The sequence below is a fragment of the Trachypithecus francoisi genome, unplaced genomic scaffold (assembly GCF_009764315.1).
Source record: "Trachypithecus francoisi isolate TF-2019V2 unplaced genomic scaffold, Tfra_2.0 Lachesis_group17, whole genome shotgun sequence".
NCBI lineage: Eukaryota > Metazoa > Chordata > Mammalia > Primates > Cercopithecidae > Trachypithecus > Trachypithecus francoisi.
In genome coordinates, this window is record NW_022681462.1 from 50552823 (window position 1) to 50573791 (window position 20969).

General features: G+C 39.3%; 1 protein-coding gene across 6 annotated transcripts in view; it reads right to left on the minus strand.

Moving 5' to 3' along the window:
• Window positions 1-20969, minus strand: part of TMEM182 (transmembrane protein 182) — a 375574-nt gene that overhangs the window by 326431 nt on the left and 28174 nt on the right. For 2 of the 6 annotated variants that reach the window (XM_033175596.1, XM_033175595.1), the window contains exons 2-3: window positions 10620-10719; window positions 8884-8982 (exon numbers count right to left, since the gene is read on the minus strand). In XM_033175596.1, coding sequence (XP_033031487.1) covers window positions 8884-8982; window positions 10620-10719 — 199 coding nt within the window. Of the gene's footprint in view, window positions 1-8883; window positions 8983-10619; window positions 10720-10956; window positions 11353-20969 lie in introns of those variants that run through there. The other 4 variants (XM_033175592.1, XM_033175591.1, XM_033175594.1 and 1 more) reach the window with 4 other exon arrangements.

Below are 20969 nucleotides of genomic sequence, written 5' to 3' on the forward strand. Positions count from 1 at the left end.
TGCAGACCGGAAGCCCAGCTTGTACCCCCGTAGAACCCTTACCACAAGCCAGTCCCTGTGCTAAACCCTCTGCAGCACCTATCTAGTCTCTGAAAGAAGGACTAGAGAAGCTTCCAAAACAGCTCATCGGATGGCAGGACCCACATTCAACCTAGGGATGTCTACCTCAACACAAACCTCACCTGTTGATGAGGCCTCCTTGGTCACCCTACTTAGCGTGGAAGTCCCTGCATGCACACACACCCCTCGCATCTTTTACTTTCTTCCAAGTGCTTGACTGACTGTTTATTTTAGCCTCCCCACTATAATTAAAGTCCCATGAGGGCAAGAATTTAGGGCTGATTCTGAAGCATCCAGAACAGTGCTTAGTATACAGCAGGCACTCAAAAATTGCTTTTCCTTGGTTCTAGTTGATGCTTTCTCCTACGGAAAGGTCCAAAGTTTCAGGCAGAAGCAATAACGCTTCAAGAGAAGAGAGGCCCAGACAGCTCCTTGCTCCTTTGGGGTTTGAATACCCTGCATGAAAGAAGGCAGTGGAAGGAAGTTATTCTTGTGTGGTGTTCGGGCCCAGACCTGGAGCTGAGCACAAGGTATAAGCAGTATAAGTATAAAATTTCAAAGAAGACCCTGGGCCTGGGTTAGAAGTTTTGGGACTAAATGTCTAGATGGCCTCAGTGATTCTCATTAGAGGGTGATTTTGTGCCCACCCATACCCAGGATGCCTCGCAATGTCTGGAGGCATTTTTAGTTATCATAACTGGGATCTATTGGGTAGAGGCAAGGGGTGCTACCAAATATCCCACAATACACAGGACAGTCCCACAACAAAGAATTATCTGGCCCACAATGTCCATAGTGCCAAGGAAGAGGAATACTGATGTACACATCAGGAGTTCCTAGTGTGAGAGGAGATTTCTGCTTCTGAGTGTGGCAGGCATTTTCAGGGATCACTGACTCCTCTGTGGAGGTGGAAGCCTGTCCTTTGCGAAGGGAACCCAGGCCATGCTGCTGGGATAATCACAGGTCTTGTTTTCAGGAAGCAATTGCCTCCCATTATTGCAGGGATATTACATAAATTGCCAACCAATTCTGAGAAGCCCACAAATAAATTGTACAGAACACAAAATGGCATCCTCTGAAAAAAAGTGATTTTTAAGTACAGCCTTGATGTTGTGCCCTAGAACTTTCAAGCCAACTCTATCCTCAAGAGCTAGGGCATGTGGAAGCCCAGTGAGCCACCCTGGGAGCAGCCCCAAGCCTGCATGCAATGGAGCCTGGGCTGGGGTCCCAGATGAAAGTCAGCTGTTATTCAGGAACTGCAGCCACTCCTGTAATGTGATACTGTGTCTGTGGTCATGGCTGTGTGATCCCAAATGTCTGAACGAATACTGGGAAATTAAGTTGATGTTAGGCATTTCCAAATATCTAAGTACTTGACACTTACGGGAAAAGGAGACTGAATTGCATTTTCCATTAAATTTTGTGGTGTGTAGTTTTTTCCAGCTAACTAAAATAGAGTGGAAGTATCTGGAACGATTTGCTGTATTTAGGACAATGTCCAGAATCACCATATACGAACACCCAAAACACTGATAAATAAGACCCAGCTATAACAGAGTAATCGATCTGTAAGCCAGGGTGGGGGCTGAGGTGGGGGTATCTCAGTGAGATTAGATACCTACAACAGGTTGATGTGCCTCCTAAATTACTTAAGAATTTACATTTATATAAACTCGACTCAAATCTTAATTCTTCCTGGGCTGTTTCAGACTGTCAAATGTCAGGACATTCATGTTTGTATTTTACTTTGCCTTGGATGGTAAAGCAAGTTGTTGTGTGTGGCTGTGGCTGTCTGTATAAGGACTCTGTATCCTCCACCATGCTGTGCTCTGTTGGTGGCTATTCCAAGCTGCAGTGTTGGCTGATTGAAAAGGTCTCTGCTTCCTCACTGCTCACTCCCCAAGCATCCCAGCGTGTGGTTTCCACATTCCCATCCTTCTGATACCACTTCTTTGTGAGATCACTGCTGTCTGACCTCTCTTCCTGTGACGAGAAGAAAGGAGGAAGCCTGAGGTAGGGTTTGGCTCTCAGGAGGATCCTCAGGTGACAAAATGTGCAGGAAAATGGAATGGGATCCCTGAGGGAGGAAGGGCATTGTAGAGTAAAGAGGAAAGAGTCCTCAGGTCCTACCTAAGAGAATGGGCAGTGAACTGGGGTGGGATACACAGCAGATGATTTAGAAGCCTTAGGTGGATTTAGGATAGAAGTAGGTACCTGGAACAAGAAGCCTTTAATGGTTGTCTGTAGCTGAGCCCTTGGTGAAGACGGAGCTACTAGGCCCCAAGAACTTTTACATCATTGGCTTATGACCCAATTCCTTCCTGCCTGCTTCTCATGTCCATTCATTCTGCATTTGACATTGAAGACCACTGCCTCCTTCCCAAGAAAATGCACCAGACTGCTCACTGACTTGTTACTTAATGCTTCCTTCTCTCCCTCATGTGTGGGCTTTCTTCTTCCCTTCTTCCCCTAAGAATAATTGATATTTTACTGTCTTCTTTCCTACGATTGTTTTCCTTAAAGATTATATTTGATATCAAAAATCACCTCTGCAATTTCTCATCACTATCAACTATGATTAATAATGACTTTCAGGAAAATCAGTTTTGCATATCAAGTTACTTGCTGAATTATTACAAACTGTTACTCCACCATCAACTCAAATTTAATACGTCCAAACCAAAGTAAATCGCCATGCTCTACTTCAAAACATGCCCCCTGTTAACCCTCAGATTTCTGTCCACCTTACCAAATTTTCTTAGTTGAAGGTAATTCGCAGTTTAGTACCAGTTGGCAAGCAATTTTATAGTATGGCACAATAACAATGTCAAAGAAAACTCATTCCTATGTTTTGATTCACTATTCACACTTCTGGAAATGTAACCCAAAGAATAAATACAAATTATTTAAAAAGTGCTACATACATAGAATTATTTCTGATGTAGAGGTAGCAACTAACATGTTTAAAATTTGAGAAATCACTAAGTAAATACATGGGGAAATGTGTGCTAACATAAAAACAGAAAAGCAAGATGGGCGTGTATTTATGATGATTAAAACAGAATATAATATGCATATAAAAGGATTTAAAACCCACTAAAACAATACTCATTGTTTGAAGGTACATGTCCACATTACTTTTTACTGTATGTTATTTAAACTGAATTACACCTATTTGAAAAGGAAACTTCTTCGTCATCCTTGATCCCTCCAGCTCTTTTTTGTTTGGCTACTAATTTTACATGGTGAACTCCTCACATATCAATTATATTCTTTATTTCCTTTCCATTTTTATGGTCCCACCTTTGTTCAACCCCTGATGATACTGATTCACTGAATGATTTTGACTTTCATTCACTCCCAGGCTTTCTCCATTTCCCTTCTATGTTGCTAGACAGCCCAAAACAATGTGTACCAACCAGAGGGATACGTGACATTGTTCTGATGAATAAAACATGGGCAGAAACTGACTGTTAAATTCTAGGAGCACTTCCTTAGAATGAAAGAGCATGAAGGTGACTATCCATCTCCAAGGATGGTAGAAGAAACAGTTGACAGAGCCTGGGTTCCTGACAGCATCATTGTGGAAGGTGCTTCTGACCCTCTCGTTCCAGGAGAAAAATAACCTTTTGAGCTACAGTTTGTTTTCTGTTACTTGCAGCCTAATGCATTGCCAACTAACACCTTGCCTTGCGGCCGGGCACGGTGGCTCAAGCCTGTAATCCCAGCACTTTGGGAGGCCGAGACGGGCGGATCACAAGGTCAGGAGATCGAGACCATCCTGGCTAACACGGTGAAACCCGTCTCTACTAAAAAATACAAAAAACTAGCCAGGTGAGGTGACAGGCGCCTGTAGTCCCAGCTACTCGGGGAGGCTGAGGCAGGAGAATGGCGTAAACCTGGGAGGTGGAGCTTGCAGTGAGCTGAGATCCGGCAACTGCACTCCAGCCCAGGGGACAGAGCGAGACTCCGTCTCAAAAAAAAAACAAAAAAACATCTTGCCTGGCTTGTAGCCTCCCTGCTTGTAGCCTCACATCATTCACTTCAGCTTACACTTTTATAAGGGTGAAAGAAGACCAGAAAATAGTACTAGATAAATAAACATTGACAATAAAAGCAAAACACAGCTGGTAGGCGAAAACCACGTGGAAGACCAAACATTACAAAAAGCATACAAAAAAACAAAAAAATTTTTGAGCTGGAGTCTTGCTCTGTTGCCGAGGCTGGAGTGCAGGGGCATGATCTCAGCTCATTGCAATCTCTGCCTCCCAGGTTCAAGCAATTCTCATGCCTCAGCCTCCCGAGTAGTAGGGATTGCAGGTGTGCACCACCCTGCCTGGCTAATTTTGTGTGTGTGTGTGTGATTTTTTTTTTTTTTTTTTAGTAGAGATAGGATTTCACCATGTTGGCCAGGTTGGTCTCTAACTGACCTCAAGTGATCTGCCCATCTCAGCCTTCCAAAGTGCTGGGATTACAGGTGTGAGCCACCATGTCTGGCCAAACAATTTTTTTTTAAAAATTTAAAATTTTTAAAGTGTAGGTCAATTTAGTAAAGGGCTAAAGAAATTCTGCACATCAATAGTGACTTAGGGCATCAGTATTAATACCACAGTACAGTGTAATAATGAAGTGTCCCCAAAACGTGCATTCAGCTTTTGGTCCACAGTGGATACAATAGAGAGCCAAACATACAAGACCCCCACTCTCATGGAGATTAGGATTGAACTGGAAAGAAAGTACATGAACAAGGTAATTACATGAGTAAATAGTTTAAAACTGTGCTACGGGGCCGGGCGCGGTGGCTCAAGCCTGTAATCCCAGCACTTTGGGAGGCCGAGACGGGCGGATCACGAGGTCAGGAGATCGAGGCCATCCTGGCTAACACGGTGAAACCTCGTCTCTACTAAAAGAATACAAAAAATTAGCCGGGCGAGGTAGCGGGCGCCTGTAGTCCCAGTTACTCGGGAGGCTGAGGCAGGAGAATGGCGTAAACCTGGGAGGTGGAGCTTGCAGTGAGCTGAGATCCGGCCACTGCACTCCAGCCTGGGCGGCAGAGCAAGACTCCGTCTCAAAAAAAAAAAAAAAAAAAACTGTGCTACGAATTATCAGATTAAAGACTGGGTTTTATAAAGGAGAGCATGGCCGCAGCACAGGTACCAGTAGGGTAGGGGGCAGGTAAGGAAGTCTTCCTTGGGAAACTGAAGTTTGAACTGGCTGGAGGGATAAACGTGCTCTGTTAGAAAAATGAACAGAGGAGGAGGAAGGAAGAGAGAAACAGCGTTTGGGGAAGTTTAGGGCATATACACAGGTCCTGGGGCAAGAGGACAGATACTGAGACGGACGACCTTAAAGAAGGTCAGATAGCTCACCCCTGTAACTATATATTTGTTCCCACTCATCAAGAAAAGCTGAAACTGTGTTCATTGCATTGTGCTTTAGAAGAAATTAAAAGTATGCAATTGAGTTTATAAACATTTCCACTTGGAAAAATAAAATCAAACTAGTTTATTGCTGAAAACAGTAACTGTAATTTTGCATAAAGTCATTCTAGACATATTTTTAAGCATCTAGTAATTACCAGGAACTATGCTTTGGAGAGCTCGAATACATAATGTAGGAAGTGAGGTAAATAAACAATTGCAGTTAAGCATAATGAGCACTGATAGAGGGGTCATCAAAGGCTATGGGGACACTGAGAAAGCAAAAAATTAATTCACTCTGGGTAGAATTGTTTTGAAAATTCATTTCTGTTCAGTACATCATTGCCAAACGATGCCAAGCAAGTGAACTGTGACTGAATGTAAACATGAAACAAACCAGAAAATCTAGACTCTGACAAGTCTCCAAAGGTAACAGAATTGTTTAATGGACTTAGAAGCACACAAGCCTACCTCAAAAGCAATTCTGTGAATCAGACCACCCTCACTAGGCTTGGACAGTCATTCAAATAACTAGATTTGAGGATAACTGAATTTCAGAATACGTATTTGAGATTCTTTTAAATGAAAGAAAACACTGAATTAGGCCTGATTATACACACAAGTCAGGTTCGAATATAAAGGTAGAAAGAGCCAATGGAAGTTTAATTTGTTATTTTGTAAAGATATAAATAAAAGACTTATATTTTTAATAGTATGCACTACAATTAGCCTTTTCATTCATTGCAGTTTATTAGATTATCGATAAAACAAAAGCCAGACTTGGTTCTTTGCACTGGTTCTGCCAATAAGCAGCTGTATGAAGACAGAATCACATGATTTCTCTAATTCCCAGTCTCCTTATTATAAAAGGATAATTTCATTGGTAGTGTCCTATAATTCTAAAATGGTTACCCAGAAAAATCATACACTCACTATATTATTTTCACGGAATTCAGTGTTGGCTAACTGCAATTGTAAAAGCTCAGGACACTACAAAGCCATTTCACCAACACTTTGCCAGGCCACAATACATCAGAATTTATAAATGATACTTTCAACTTACCAAAGGTGACCTGGCAAGTATCTGATGCTGGGTAATTGTGAAGCTACATGAAACTCAATAGTGATTCTCAAGCGTAGTGAAGGATATGTAGTCTCATTAACTAGGAAACCATACTGAAAAGTCAGGTACAAAGCTTCCGATGAAATCTATACCTTTCTCTTGGATACAGGAAAGAAACAAACAAAAAAACCCACAAATTTAACAAATATAATATCAAATTTCCTTGTACATTATTATGATGATGAATGAAACTTGGGTATAGCATTTCTGTTGTAGAACACATCTTTGCATGTCTCAATCATTTTTACCTAAAGTGATTGACAAAGTTTCTGAAAGTAAATGAGTTCCAGTATGTGTGCCAATGAGGAATTTGATAATTCAAAAAAAATTGGATTTGGTTTTGTCACCAGATCAAAAAAGTGACACACTAATTAAATGCAGTGCTACATAATAATTCTAAGCGTAATTGCAGTATAATTTTTCTGACACGTATTTACAATCCATCTCCATCATAATTACTATGCACAGATTACGTTACTTTGTTTTTCAAGTTCTCCACTATCTCCCTGAAGCAAAGGCTTTTCAAATATGCGACCATTTTAAAATATACGGTGCCTACAATATATATCTTATCACAGGACCTCATTATATGCATAACAACAATACTAATATTTACGCTAATACCTAATGTTCTGGAAAGCCAACCGTGTACTACTTTTCAGTTCATTTTATAAAAGTAAGAATGTTGGGGAAGGAGCATCGTTTTATAACTTGTCTGTAAAACAAAAGAGTTTCTCCTATTCTTTCCTATGCCATCCATCTCTTCTCTTACTAGTGACAGGTGGGCTTGTATACTTCTAAGTCCATTCCACATGACACCAAGATTTTGACAAATGTGAGTGAGGTGCCTTCTGTAGCTTTTAATGGGAAGGAGCATCCATACCACACATGTTTTCAAGGAAAGTGGCTCCAGTCCTTTGAACCCAAGGAACCCTGGTGGACAAGCACAGCTGCGGGTCAGCTCACCTCTTTCCCTATCCAGATCTCATACTCTCTTTATAAGTGTCCTATTCATGATGTAATACAAGCAAATGCTACATTCTTTGACAAAACTAAAACAAAATTATAATGTATAGAATTACATGTTTAACAGAAAGATGAAAAATTGTTACGTGTAAAGATGTGTTGAGTTCTGTGATGGTTACTGTCATATATCTACTAGGTTGGATTATGGTGCCAAGTCGTTGGGTAAAATAATAGCTTAATATTGCTGTAAAGGTATTTTTAGATGCAATTAGCATTTATAATTCCTTGACTTTGAGTAGAGTAGATTACCCCCTACCCCATACTATGAGTGGGCCTCATCCAATCAGCTGAAGATCTAAAGAGAAAAAACAGGTTTCTTGAGGAAGAAGAAAGTCAGCTTCCAGACTGCAGAAGAAAAATTCTACTGGAGTCTCCAGCCTTCAGACTGGAGACTGCAACATCAGCTCTGACCTGAATCTCCAGCCTGCCAATTGCCCTGTAGACTTCAGACTTACCAAGCCTCATAATCACCCTCTCTCACTCTAAGTGTGTGTGTGTATGTGTACACGCCTACGTATATACCTATATGTGTGTATATAATATATATTCACGTGTTCTATTGTTTCTCTTTTTTCTGGAGAACCTTGACTAATATTAATTTATTTAAAACATTAAATATAATAGCTATTCTTTTTGAAAAACACTTTTCTGTTCTATATATGACATTGATAGTCTGTATCAACCCTGAGCAAGTTATTACAAATTTCATGTTCTTAATGTGATTTTAAGTTAATGATATCTGTCTGTCTTTCTCCTATGGGATATTACACACACAGACTTCAGTCATTGTGTATGAATATAGTAGCGTAACTATATATTTATATCATATATGTGTTATATACATATTATATATATTTATCTGTTATATTCTCATGTGTAATGCTTACAAAAAAGTTTTAGAAGTATGATGTATATTACAATATTTTCAACTGTAGGACTCATTTTAGGTCTGTTAAAACCTTAAGAAGCAGTTCTTCTTAATAAATATTACTATCTTCATATGGGAAAACACATTTAAAAATACTTTAATAGGCAGCTAGTAAATTACAATGACTTTACTTTTAGATCAAAGTTATGTTCTTTAAAATTATAAATGGCACATTAAAAATAACATTTTTCAATCTAACAAATATCAAAAAAGTTGAAATTACAGGTCTTAAATTGCTTTTTAATTGCTCTCAACAATTTTGATCTGGGCATCCTTCAGAAAGATAAAACCCTTTCAGAGGTAGGCTGAGGACAGAAGGTACTTACTAACTGCAGAGTCATAGGAGGTCGAGTTGTGCTCGCCTCTCATGAAGGGGTATGGAGACAGGTAAGCATGTGTGCAGTTCTTAGATGGTGGCTGATTGGCTAGGAAGGAGAGCAAAAAAATGGCACCTGTTATTGAAAAACTCAGTGATGACTCATCCTTAATGGAACAGAAATACAGAGCACAAGGGTCACACAAGCAAAATAAAACTACTGGTTCCATCAGCAAATTCAGAGAATTGTTGTGAGGAGGGCCTTCTAGGAAACTCATATCAAGATGCACATGAGACTTGGAAGGTGGATTCATCCAGAACATCTAGCTATATGACATAATTCAATGGAATAAATGCAAATGCCCTTTATATCACCTTGTGATTTAAGGTACCACATTTCATCTATTTTCACATACTCTTCAGTACCTAACAGTGTCTAGCACACAGTAGGGATTAAAACATAATTGTTTAAAAAATCTAATAAACTTAAGTTTAACCTTGATTAGTTCAAATTAATAAAAAAATTTCTTCTATATCCATTTTATTTTAGGGAAGAATGCAAATGATAAGTTATACCATAATTCAAATAAATTTTTAATATTTGAAAACATCACAAGAAGATACTTTTAAGTTGTCTGAAAACTTAAAATTTTTGTATGTATACTTTAAGGTGGACTGAAATATTGAAATATTCTTTCTTTCTCAAAGTCTTTGGCAAAATCTTTCTCTTGCACAGTCTGACTTACTTTCCTTTACCAAAGTCTAAATCATTTCCACTGGCAAGTTGTATGCTTATTCTCCTGCCCCTAAATCCACTGTAAGATAGTCTATCAGGTACTTGCCTCAAAAGGCGGCTTCATCACTACTTTGTTCCTTATATATGCCAACTTACCACCAGCTTGCTTAAGTTTTCAGGGACCTCCTATTTTTATTAAATATTCCATAATCCTGACTATTATGCATACATCATACTTTGATTTTTGATAAGAAGACTAATAATTTCAATTCTCAATAAGCTTTAGGCTAATAAACACCTCTTTCATTGCTGAATACAATGAAATAAGTGCTAGCTATTTTCAATAAATGGATTTTCAAAGATTAATTCAATATAAAAAACATAATTGAAGGAATGCATTATAGTTTTTAAAAGTTACGCTACCTTAAAAAGTGACTTTAAAGTTTCAGTGAGAACACAAACATCAAAAGCAAGGCATTTCTTGATAGTGCCAACAAACTTGGTTAAAGCTCAAATAATATAAGCTTTCATCTGCCATTGCTGGTAATTATCATTTTTTTAAAAAAAGATACTGTTAACTTTGAAGCTATGAATATAAAATAATACATCTCTATTTATGGATTTTTACATTTGAGATTTCAAGGGCTGATAGCAAAAACATCTCATTTATTTGCAACATAGTATTCACAGACACTTGAAAAAATGCTATAGACAATACCTTTTCGGTTTGTTCGAGTTAGTGTATTCTAAATAGGAGCAGAGAAACACTGGATAATTCCGTTTTGCCATAAATATTCAGACTCCTGTTTTATGCTAAAAGATAAAATAATTATTCCTATAGCCGCGTCTACTTACTGAAAAGGAATCTCTACATGATGAACCTTTTAAAGACATCTAATTGAGATTCTGTAACTCACAATCCAGTCCTCTAAAAGTGACATACACTATGTAAGAAATTGTTCGTTTTTATTTTAAAGACAAGAAGGAAAATAAAGCTAAATTGTACTTACTGTACCAGAACTTCCAAATACTGGAGTCATTCTCTTCCACAATCCCATGAAACCAACACCTCCAGAAGAATCCTTCATGGTGAAAAGTGACGTTCTCTATCTGAACAGAACAAAATGAAGTAACTTGCCATCAGTACAAGAAATATAATCAAAATCATTACAGCCAGGAAATTTTTAAGGACATGTATTTTTCCCAAATAACAAAGCTCCGTAGCTTTCTACATATCTCTTCTATGAAGAAATAAGACACTCCACTACTACTCTCTGATTTCAAGAGCATACATAAGACTATCTTCATAACTACCATGTGCATTACTATTTTGAAGAAGAAACTCACATTCTGTTCACTTGAACATCTCCCCACTTCAGTTGCAAGAAGCCAATAATCCGATCCAAAAGCCACCAGAAAGAGTAACACCCCCAAAGCACCAAAGAGAGCTCCAAAGAAGATAGCGATATTTAGTCTCATTTTCAATTCACTGGTTTCCTTTTAAATAAAATACGAAATTTTAAAATGGTAAGACACCTAGTTTCTCAGAAACAACAGTAAAAAAAAAGAATAATATTTTTGAGTCGGCAGAATCTTCTTGAGAAGGCTGTCCTAGCTCATGTTTTGGTGGCTTCTCGCTCACGCCCCGCCGGCAGATTCATATTCCCTTTGCTCTCCCCTGGAGGGACTCCAGCCCAGCAGCTGAGAATTGCTGGCTATTTTAAGATAGTGATTGAGGCGCTGTCTTTCTCCCATGGGGATCAAAAAATAGCTGACCTTCTCCTGACTATAGAGAGAAGCATCAGGAGCTGGCTCAGATGATCATTATTGCTGTTGGGTAATCCACAGAAGTAGAAAGAAGATGGAATGGCTGTGAAGTCATTGAAAGCATTGGTCCCAAATCTTAAGTGTCTGAACAAGCTCCCCTTAGTCTAGAATGCCCATTACAATCCAAAAACACTGAAGACTCTCTTTGAAGATACGTAAATCACAGATACAAAGAACCACTAAGACCGATCTTGAATACAATTGAAGTTGTAATTAACTTAATTCCTTTTGGACTTTTTTTGTGGTAGAAAATACGTTTTTGGTCAAATAGTCTAACATCACACAGTACGGTTCAGGTTTATAATCTAAACATTCAGATGTATACTTAAAAGGTCAAGAATGTACCTGGTAAAGTAATTCTTGAAAAAGTATAAAGAAGAGCTTTTATGCAGCATACACTAGTGACAATAAAACAATACTTTCTGCAGCAGTCTCATGAATCTTAAACAAGTTATTCCAAATAATCATCCCCAAAGTGGATTGATGAAAAAAGTCTCAAAAATGTATTATTTCCTGAATTAAGATGAAATAACCCTATCTACTTCTTTTTCCTTCATTTAAAAATCCCTCAAAATATGAATCATATTTAATACTCACACAGACCACCCAATAGCAATGAATCTACACTTTCTTCAAGCCTTGACTCTTTAAAGCTTATTTGTTCATTTTGTTTTTACATCTGATATGCCAGAGGACAGTATTTTTCTAAGTATTTGTGGGCATTTAAAATCTTGCACCGTTCCTTTGGTCATTGTTTTTATATTCTCAACAATAATCTGGACCACTTCACCTTCCAAGAGGGCATCTCAACTCTACCAGCTTTCTTCACTCCTTCCTTTTTGTGGCATGGGAGAGATCCTTACAATGGATTTTGTGAGAACAAAACGATCCTCAATAAAGATGAAGGGTCCTGTTAGACTGTAGTTATATGCAATCAGAGGTATTCAAAAGCTATGAATAAGGCCGGGCACGGTGGCTCACACCTGGAATCCCAGCACTTTGGGAGGCCGAGGCGGGTGGAGGTCAGGAGCCTGGCCAACATGGTGAAACCCTATGTCTACTAAAAATACAAAATATTAGCTAGGCATGGTGGCAGGCCCCTGTAATCCCAGTCAGTAATCGCAGCTACTCAGGAGGCTGAGACAGAAGAAACGGCTGAACCCAGGAAGTGGAGGCTGCAGTGAGCCGAGATTGTGCCATTGCACTCCAGCCTGGGCAACAAGGGCAAAACTCTCAAAAAAAAAAAAAAGAAAAAGAAAAAGAAAAAGAAAAAAAGAATTATAAGCCATATAGAATGTTACACAATCATTAACTACGAGATTAACTATGAGGATTAGATTTAGGTTAAGGGTTCATCTGAGATGATCCCTCATCTAATACTTAAATATTTTTTATAAGACTTCCCACACCATCAAGCTATGACATTTCTAGCCTGTGGCACTTAAGGACATCAGTAACAGCCATAACAGCTCTGCCTGATTTTCTGCCAAAGGCTGCACTCTAGGAGTTTCCAGATATTTATTCTATTCTGTTCTTTGAGATTGGGAAGCATAAGTTTCAATCCTCTGTCTGTGACAGAACTTTCTGATATTCTGAAGACAGCCATCATCTCAGGCCTCATCAATCACAGTCCGCCCCTACCCCTAAATAGAAGTCTAAGCTATATTTTTCTAAGCCAAACAAACACTCTATTCCTTTAAACGCCCTTGAGATTGGTACAACTCCAAACCTCCTCCTCCCTGTTCTGGTTCTTTCCTACAATTTTCAAGTGCTCGATTGAAGTGAGACATAGTAAAAATATTCTGGGCATATTCTAATAGCTTAACACTACTGCCGTTCTTATCTGGATACTGTGCTAAGAGTAGTAATGGCCTCACAACAACGTTCATGCCCTAATCCTAATCTATGAATATGTTATTTTACATGGCAATATCCTGGATTACACAAGTGGTCCCAATCTTATTACAGGAAATCTTACGTGAAAACCTGGGAACCTGTCCTAGCCGAGTGGCCAGAGACAGAAACGTGACCACAGCAAAAGGGTCAGACAATTGCTGGTTTGAAGACGGAGGAGGCCGGGCGCGGTGGCTCAAGCCTGTAATCCCAGCACTTTGGGAGGCCGAGACGGGCGGATCACGAGGTCAGGAGATCGAGACCATCCTGGCTAATACGGTGAAACCCCGTCTCTACTAAAAATACAAAAAAACTAGCCGGGCGAGGTGGCGGGCGCCTGTAGTCCCAGCTACTCGGGAGGCTGAGGCAGGAGAATGGCGTAAACCGGGAGGCGGAGCTTGCAGTGAGCTGAGATCTGGCCACTGCACTCCAGTCCGGGCGACAGAGCGAGACTCCGCCTCAAAAAAAAAAAAAAAAAAAAAAAAGACGGAGGAAGGAGACCAAAAGCCAAGGAATACAGAGAGCATTTGGAATTAGGAAGAGGAAAGAAAATAGATTCTCCCCTTGAGCCTTCAGGAAGGAATGCAGTCCTGTCCACAGATTTGAGCTCAGTGAGATCCCTGTGGAATTTCTGACCTCTGCAACTGTGGGATAGCAAATCTGTGTTGTTTTAAGCCATTAATTTTGGGACAATTTGTTATAGTAGCAATATAAACTTAATACAGATGCTATTCTATAATTAATGCAATATTAGAGCAAATTAAGTTTTCTGCAGGGGAGGGGAATACATCTTCAGGAAGTGCTTCTTGTGGACTTTTAAGCATCCAGGCATTTTATCAGATATTGTGGCTACAATATATAGGCCCTGACTTTGAGGAGTTCATGAGCTAGTGGGAAAAACAAAAAAAAAGATTTGTTAGAACAAATTTTGTTAGAACAAAGACTTGTTATTTGGAAAGAAGGAGAAATCTGTTGGATAGGAAGATTTTATTTATCTTATTTATATTTCAATGGTTTATGGTTAAAATTCCATGCACTAATACTAAATCTTTAACACACAAACACAAAAGTCGATGTTTTTTTAATTAGTAGAAAAGAGTGTAAGACTTTGTTGTTACTATTTATCACAATTTCGGTCTTTGTCAGAGAAAAGGATCATCTTTCTGGACTAGTTTCATCCATGAATAACGTTTTCTCGCCATTTTTGGTTTATCCAAAAATATATAAGCATCACCATAAAAATGTTGCTAGAGCATTTACAAGGCAGGGCAGAGCCCGGATAAATGCCAGGAAAGACCACCCTCTGGGGGGGTAATGCCTCAGGAACTAGGTTTGTTTATTCAATATATTAAATCTGCCATTAATTTTATTAACTTCAGAATTTCCAACCATTCATATGTGTGCATCTATTGAGAAAAACAGAATACTTTTGCTATCATAACACTGAGCCATTTTAGCTTGATAATTCTCAATGCTTAGCATAGGACTTGGCACATAACAGGCACTGAAATAAAATAGAAATCAATTTGTGTTAGGAGTCTTGGCTGAGATGCAAATACATGACCTCCTGAGCCATCCAACTGGCAATCTACCCCCAAAAGAAACAGTGCTGATCTGGCTCAGCTTGGTCCTTGTTAAGCTCTGGAGAGCCGGATTTTAGCAGGGTGCATGTTTCCTGTACAGATGTTTTCAAACCATCTTTTAACAAATCCTTATTAGACTTCTGCTAACGAAGACACGAAATGGGGCTTACCATCGAGGAGGCAAAACGTGTCTTTCTTCTTCAAAAAACTGGACATGTGCCTGTCACTTGAAAGTCTCCTAGTTTTCCATGATTCCTAAGGAATTTTAACAGCCGTTCAGTGTTGCTTTCCCAAGGAATCTTAGAAGCCCAAGAAAATGTCCATGCACTAGGAAGGCTGTTAAGCAGCTGTGGTGTTCTTTACAAAGTTACAACTTGAGACATAGGTTCTGTCTTCCCTTTCTCTCTCTTTTCTAATAAAAGGCCAGGAAAAGGGGTCTTCCGATGGAAAGGCCTAGCTAAGCCTCAAACTCAACTCCTAATAATCCTATAATGAAACGGCTCCATTGCTAGTCTATGTATCTATTCCTTACGGGAATATTGACTCCATCTTTACATTGATAAGGTTGTCACACTGAGTGATATAGTTTGGATGTGTGTCCCCACCCAAATCTCATGTCAAATTGGAAGAGGAACCTGGTGGGAGGTGACTGGATTATGGGGTTGGATTTCCCCCTTGCTGCTCTCATGATAGTGAGTTCTCATGAGATCTGATGGTTTAAAAGTATGCAGCGCTTCCCACTTCACTTTCTTTCTCCTGCCACCTTGTGAAGAAGATGCCTGCTTCCTCTTTGCCTTCCACCATGATTGTAAGTTTCCTGAGGCTTCCCAGTCATGTTTCCTGTTAAGCCTGCAGAACTGTGAGTCAATTAAACCTTTTCTCTTCAAAAATTACCCAGTCTCTGGCAGTTCAGTTCTTTATAGCAGCGTGAGAACAGAATAAAATACTGAGTCATCAGGGCCACAAGATAAGCATGGTGTCTCAGGATCAATCCTGTAGGAGAAGTTGATTGTCAAAAATGTAAACTGAGGTGCATAATAGTAGCTAACACGCATAAGCCTTTACCAAGTGGCAGGCACCATAACGAGTACTCCAATACCTTGAATACAGATAAGTCTTTAGTAGGCAGAATATGAAACAACCAGTGTCTCTGTGGGCATCCACTCTCTTGGGCAGGAATTTCACCTTCTGAAGGTCTTCACGGTTGTAGGAGGTAAAGATCTTCTCTGTGACACGAAGAAGGCCAGAGGTAAGCAAAGAGGGATCTCCACGGGGTCCCACAACTAAAGGCAACTCACAATAATTTATGGGTAATGACTATGTTTATTTCCTAAATGTTAAATGTTTGTTTAAGACTTTCAGCCTGTCCTCCCTGTGCTCCCAAGTCTAAATGAGGAGGTAATGTAGCTGAGTGGGGACTGCAGAGTGATTGTCCAAGAGAAGATGAGTCTGGGGAAAAGAATAGGAACTGCCGGTACCAGGTCTGCTCCTCATGTAGATACTCTACTCTCCCTCCTTGCCAATCTTAAGAATAGGATTTTGGCCAGGCCCAGTGGCTCAATCCTGTAATCCCAGCACTTTGGGAGGCCGCGGGTGGATCATGAGGTCAGGAGTTCAGGACCAGCCTGGCCAAGACGGTGAAACTCTATCTCTACTAAAAATACAAAAATTAGCAGGCATGGTGGCAGGCACCTAAAATCCCAGCTACTTAGGAGGCTGAGGCAGAGAACTGCTTGAACCCCAGAGGCGGAGGTTACAGTGAGCTGACATCATGTCTCTGCACTCCAGCCTGGGCTACAGAGTGAGACTCTATCTCAAAAAAAAAAAAAGGAAAAAAGAATGAGATTTTGCTTAATTAAGAAGAGCTGGAGTTTCCTTTCATTAATGAGTGATCTTGAGCCAATGGCTCAGCTCTCTGAGTTTCCATTTGTTTGTTTCTTCTTGAGATGGAGTCTCGCTCTGTTGTGCAGACTGGAGTGCAGTGGCAAGATCTCAGCTCACTGCAACCTCTGCCTCCCGGGTTCAAGTGATTCTCCCACCTCAGCCTCCCAAGTAACTGACACTACAGGCGCGCACCACCACACTTGGCTAATTTTTTGTGTTTTTAGTAGAGATGGGGCTTCACCATATTGGCCAGACCAGTCTCCAACTTCTGACCTCAAGTGATCCGACCGCCTCGGCCTCCCAAAGTGCTGGGATTACAGGCGTGAGCCACTGCACCCAGCAGGTTTCTGTTTTCTAATATGGAAAATGGGAACACTGCTTCAGAGGATTATTAGGGGTACTTGGTAAGATGGCGTGTGCCAAATGAGCTGGTGTTTCTGCATATTAGCCTTCTATCTCACTTTAGCTGCAGATCACATTTCTGACAAAGAAATGAAAAAACAAATAATAAAACAAAATATAAAAGCAAAAAACACAATAAAATAAAACTCCCTTTGCTAGCACTGCAAATCTGATTTAAATCTATTTCACCAAACCAGACTAATTTCTCACCAGGTGTTCCCAGTGCTCCCACACCAATACATATACATCATCCTTCCTCCTGGAGCACCAGTAGCTCCTCAAATCTTTGCTTGTTCCCCATCTGATTAGAACGCCTTTTTCTTCCATCTACCTGATGACCTCTTCATTAGTTCCTTTAACAAATATTTACCAAGTGCCTACGATGAACTACATGTTATTTAAGTGTTAACGGCAATGCTCTGCAAGGACACTCACGTAACTCATACAAGTTTTCATATGTATTTAATTACACTCTCCCTTTCCTAGACAGTTTTTAGAATCCACATGTTGTGGAACAAATTGAGTCAATAAATGTTTGTTCAACAATCAAATCAGTTTAATAATGAATGAGCCAATGAGGAGAAGCCCATATACAATTTGCCCTCTTATTCTTAACGACGTTACTGGGGACAGTGGTCCCTACAAACAGCATCCCCTTATGAAGGCCAGAGGGAAATGTCTGAAAGCTAAATACAATCTGAATTTCTACAGAGCACTACAGTTATTTTTCATCATAAAGACACTATAGATCTTGATTCATTTGACAAATACTTGTAATATCAAGCATATATCACTTGCCTGCTCCAATACATACCATGCTGTGCCCCGGGTGGATACAGGGACTAGAATGTGCTCTCTGGCCTCAGTGAGGTAAGACTCTCATGTAACTGAGAGTGCTTCTCTCTTCACTTTGGTACCTGGTGAGATTAGAGGCTACGTACAAACAGTGATGTGCTAGCTTTCACCCTGCCTTCCTTAATTTCCTTCCTGTGCTCCTCACATTTTTGTATGTGTTTATATACACTGCTTGGAATACTTTTGAGAACAGGGAAAAGACTCAACAATAAAACAAACCAACAAAGGCAATTTGCAAAATCAGGTAACTGAAGGAATAGCATGCCTGGCCAAGAACACTGGTATGGTTCTTCCATTTGAAAAGCTGTGACCTCATTGGTCATCCTTCCCTTTTTTCCCTCTTATGCTGTTTATTTTGGTCATAACTTCACTTGGAGATTCTTTGGCTTCCTGGAAATAATATTTCTTTTAGGGTCTCTAGTCACTTAGAGAAATTGCAGTGAAAATGTTCTAAGTTTGTTTCTTAAATTACAAAATTAAGAAGCAATCTGTTAAAATCTAGAGACAACTAAGATCAATAACATTCCAAGATATTATGGTAAATTCTACCCTTGGTTTTCACAAGTTAAATAAAACTGGATAAGCAACAGCTGGATGACTATAAGCAACAGAAGGCTTTGCCTGCTTTGATGCAGTATCTTTTTTACTTAGCTTTTTAGTTAACTTGTTTTTATTATCAGTAGGTACACTGAAACTCAGCAGAAATCTCAAGTCACACTTTTAAGTGATTATGAGCAAAAGATTCTTTTTTCTATAGTCAAAATTTCTAATCCTAATGTTACAATATTCTTTATTAGCTCAAAATATCTAATGAAATGATTTAAACATTCCCCAAACAAAATTAATTCTAGTCTACTTTAACACAAGCATGCCATTGCTCAACACCCAACAATGCTGAACCAATGTTTAAACAAATGCAGAAATCAAACTCCCATAGCTTCTACACACTGCGAATCCATGTTCTAGAAAATTGGAATGGTTTGCCAAAGACAGTTCTGACATCTTTTCTGGAGATTTTAAGGTAGATTCTTTTTCATGGGATAGTATGTTATAGGTCTACAATACCTCATCTGCCACCCTAATATCCAAAAGTCTCTGAAAACCCAAAGCTTTTGGCAAAGCAGATCTGACCAACATGAGGCCATATAGAGTGGATTCTCATATATTTTATGGCATAAATATGAATGTGTTTGATTTATTTCAAGGTTCCCCAGGTCCCACGAGTGGGTGTTAGGTAATGCACAGTATATGTTGTGTTACTTTTCTAAAATCCTCAAAATCCTGAGTTCTAAACACACCTGGCCCAAAGGATTACACATAAGGGATTGTGGCCCATCATCCTAGACACAGGACAGTAAACTGAGAGACGACTCGAAGAACAACTGCTTCCCTATGATCATTATTGAAACAGATTTTTACTGCCTATGAGCAGCAAAAATGTGATTTTTTTTCTGTGATTCTAATGACCCTTTACTCTTAGTTTTATATTATAGTTCGTGATTCTTGTGTGACATCCTCTCCACTACCTCCCTTACCCATCGATATAAAACACGGTCATTTTGTAAGCATTTTGAGGGATTATTCACAGGTTTTCTAGTCTAGTTTCATAGTACAAGAACAACAAATAAACTATACGGGGCAATAAGTGGTTCAGTTTTGTTTAGCGTTGCATCTCTTACACCTAGCACAATGCTGTAAGGTAGGTAGGTGATCAGTAAAAACGTAGCTATTCATCTTACTGAGCTTAATTAAATTGGTTTGAACACTGCCACCTGCTGGCCATAGGCACAATTTGCATTCCACGGTACATTACGGTCAGTTGTTGGGAATTTTTATCTATCAAAAATGCAGAACTGGCTGAGCATGGTGGCTTATGTCTGTAATCCAAGCACTTTGGGAGGCTGTAGAAGGAGGATCTTTTGAGTCCAGGAGTTCTAGACCAGCCTGGGCAACACAACAAGACCCCATCTCAAGTTTTTTAAAAAATAAAGATATATATAGAACAACGACTTAGTTTCATATTATTTGATGCTGAATAACCTTAACTAAGATGGTTTCATCTAAGCATCTAGACCCCAATGAACAGTTTACACTGAACATGACTAAAGCAAGATCCATAAGCTCATTCACTTCATTAATTTGGTAGTTTATGCTCATTTAAATTGAGAGTTACCTATACAAGTAATTCACACCAAGGGAGGTATATGACAAAAATACCCTTCCCTCTGCAAAAGGTTTGCTACCTAGCTCCAGGCTCTATCTCAAAGAATTCTATTGCTGCATTTAAGTACAGTAACTCTTGAAAGGGGGGGACGGGAAGCTTAAAACGCATTTGTTAAAATCCTGCTTTCAAATGCAGTAAGTACACAGTAAAACATTTCATCAACAAAACGGAGGACCAAACAGTGAAATCATTTAATACAGAATTTGGGGGATTTCAGAAATCAAAATGATGTGACTCACAGGGTTTAGATTTATTTCACAAACAAATTACATTTTCAACTATTGTAATTTCAATTTAATTTCCTCATTCATTTGTTTAGAGTTAAAATAATTCTTTCTAAGGTTGCATATTACACTTCATAAGCTAGAAGCTGTGTGAATGAAAAAGTTCTCCTCTTCTGTCCTTCAGTTATAAAAGTGCTCTGCACATTTCTTATGTGGAATGACTTCAGTCTTAATTTAGAGAAAGAAATTCTGATTTATCCTTGTCTCTGGGGTATGTTACTAGTTCCTTCTTTATCAGGAAACATGGAATGGACTTGTTAACTCCTTTCCAACTGACTTTCCAGAGGAGGTGCTTGTAAGAGGCTCTAATGACCCAGCAAGTTCAGGTCATATGGTGCAAAGGAAAGACAACCTAATCAGTGAGAAAGAGAGTGAAATGCAAGGAAACACGCTGGTGTAACCAGAGTG